This window comes from Galeopterus variegatus, unplaced genomic scaffold (genome assembly GCF_000696425.1).
Source record: "Galeopterus variegatus unplaced genomic scaffold, G_variegatus-3.0.2 Scaffold10923, whole genome shotgun sequence".
NCBI classification, from domain to species: Eukaryota; Metazoa; Chordata; class Mammalia; order Dermoptera; family Cynocephalidae; genus Galeopterus; species Galeopterus variegatus.
The window spans coordinates 44659-46332 of NW_007737034.1; the positions used below are offsets into that span (position 1 = coordinate 44659).

General features: G+C 34.2%; 1 protein-coding gene across 1 annotated transcript in view; it reads left to right on the forward strand.

The window, feature by feature from the left end:
- LOC103610321 (multiple C2 and transmembrane domain-containing protein 2-like) overlaps window positions 1-1674 on the forward strand; it is a 42852-nt gene that overhangs the window by 35917 nt on the left and 5261 nt on the right. The window contains exon 7 of the mRNA XM_008594509.1: window positions 548-650. Within this exon, the coding sequence (XP_008592731.1) occupies window positions 548-650 (103 nt within the window). The remainder of the gene's footprint in view (window positions 1-547; window positions 651-1674) is intronic.

The following is a 1674-nucleotide window of genomic DNA, read 5'->3' on the forward strand; positions in this document are numbered from 1 at the left end:
CCATGGCTCCATTTTTCATTGTGACTGGTGTTGTCTGGCTTCTGGTCAGTTAAAAAAAAAAAATCCTAAATATGCTTGGGATTTTTAGTATTTTGTGATTCAACCATGGATTGTTTTCTGTGTATTAAGCAAATAGTAATTTTCACCACCTTTTAAAGATAATTTTTTATTAATGTAAAGAAAATGTTATTTTTACTCTTCTCATTTGGAAGCTACTTTGAAATCACTTTCCTTTTACTCTCCTTATTTTTTCCCTTTTCTTTCTTTATCCTGTTTCTTTAACAGTCCTGCCCTTGAGGGCACATGTAAACGGAAAATGTCATAGTAAAAAAGTTGACTTCTTTTTTTTGTGTGTGGATGTCTGAATCTTCTATGATGGAAGGTTTGGGAATAGTCAGTTTGATTTAATTTTTGGAATTTAATTAAATGGTAGTTTTATACTCTAAGGACACATAGACTTAATTAGTGAAACAGTGTTTTCAGATCTTTGTGGAACAGATTTCACTTGTGTGTTTTTGTATATAATATACAGTATTTTTTGTTTCAGTCCCATTAAAGATATCCATGATGTTTTGGAAGTGACAGTGTTTGATGAAGATGGAGATAAACCCCCTGATTTTCTTGGAAAAGTTGCCATTCCCTTGCTGTCCGTAAGTTCCCTTTGTTCATAAACAATTTGTGAACCATCTTACAGTTGATGAGTTTCTGTGAGGTAGAGTTGCTTTATCTTTGTCAGTCTAGGAAAAGAAAAAGTCTCTCAGCTATAGCAGGAAAGGACTGTTTTATTCCTTATCCTTATCCAGTATTTTCAATAGTTTCAGATATAAGGAACATAATTTTTTCTGTATCAATCCAATATTGATTTAACTAACCAAAACATTTTGACCAGTCTTTCAATTCACTTTTAGTGTTTTCATCTTAAGATGGGAGTTTCTGTTTGGTTTCAAGGAATTTAGATCTATGACTGATTTTTCCATTTATTAGTGAAAAACACACATGTTTTTCTTTATAACTCCTTATTGCACATTTCTTCAAAGATTAATTGTTGGTAGCTGTACATTTATTCTCAGTTCTACCAAAGACCATTTTCCCAAAAGTTCTATTTGTCTTTTTAGTAGTCATATTTGCTTTGAGTCTCAAAAAATGCTTTGTGGAAGAAAGCAGAAGCCTCTCTTGCAGAAGGAAGAGTGTTTCGACAGTCCAGTTAAAAGAGAATGCACCAGGGTCAGCTAAGGGGAAAAGCTGAATGAAAAAATACTTCTAAAATTCAGAAGAGAAAGCATCAAAGAATGCCTTTACATGGGCAAAGGAGGAAAGCTGGGGAGTGAACTCACTTGTTAATTGGACGTTAATATGTGTACCAAATGTAGTCTTCTAGAAGAGAAAATTTCAGTTTTTCATCCAACCCTTAACACAATTTGTGGTAGAGTCATTATGGCTTTATCATTCAATGAGAATTTATTTCTTCCCAAAGACTTATTTTTCTAAAGCTGTCTGTGCATTTTCATGGGTGGGTCGCTCTGTAATTTAACTGTGAGATGAGTCTAGCTTACCCGATATTTACAGAGGGGGAAGACCGTACCTCCTAATATCTCTTCTTCTGTTTTGGATCGCTTGGTTAATTTCTCCCCCAGTTCTCCTATCTCTGATGTTTCTCTAAGAGCCTGCCTGGAG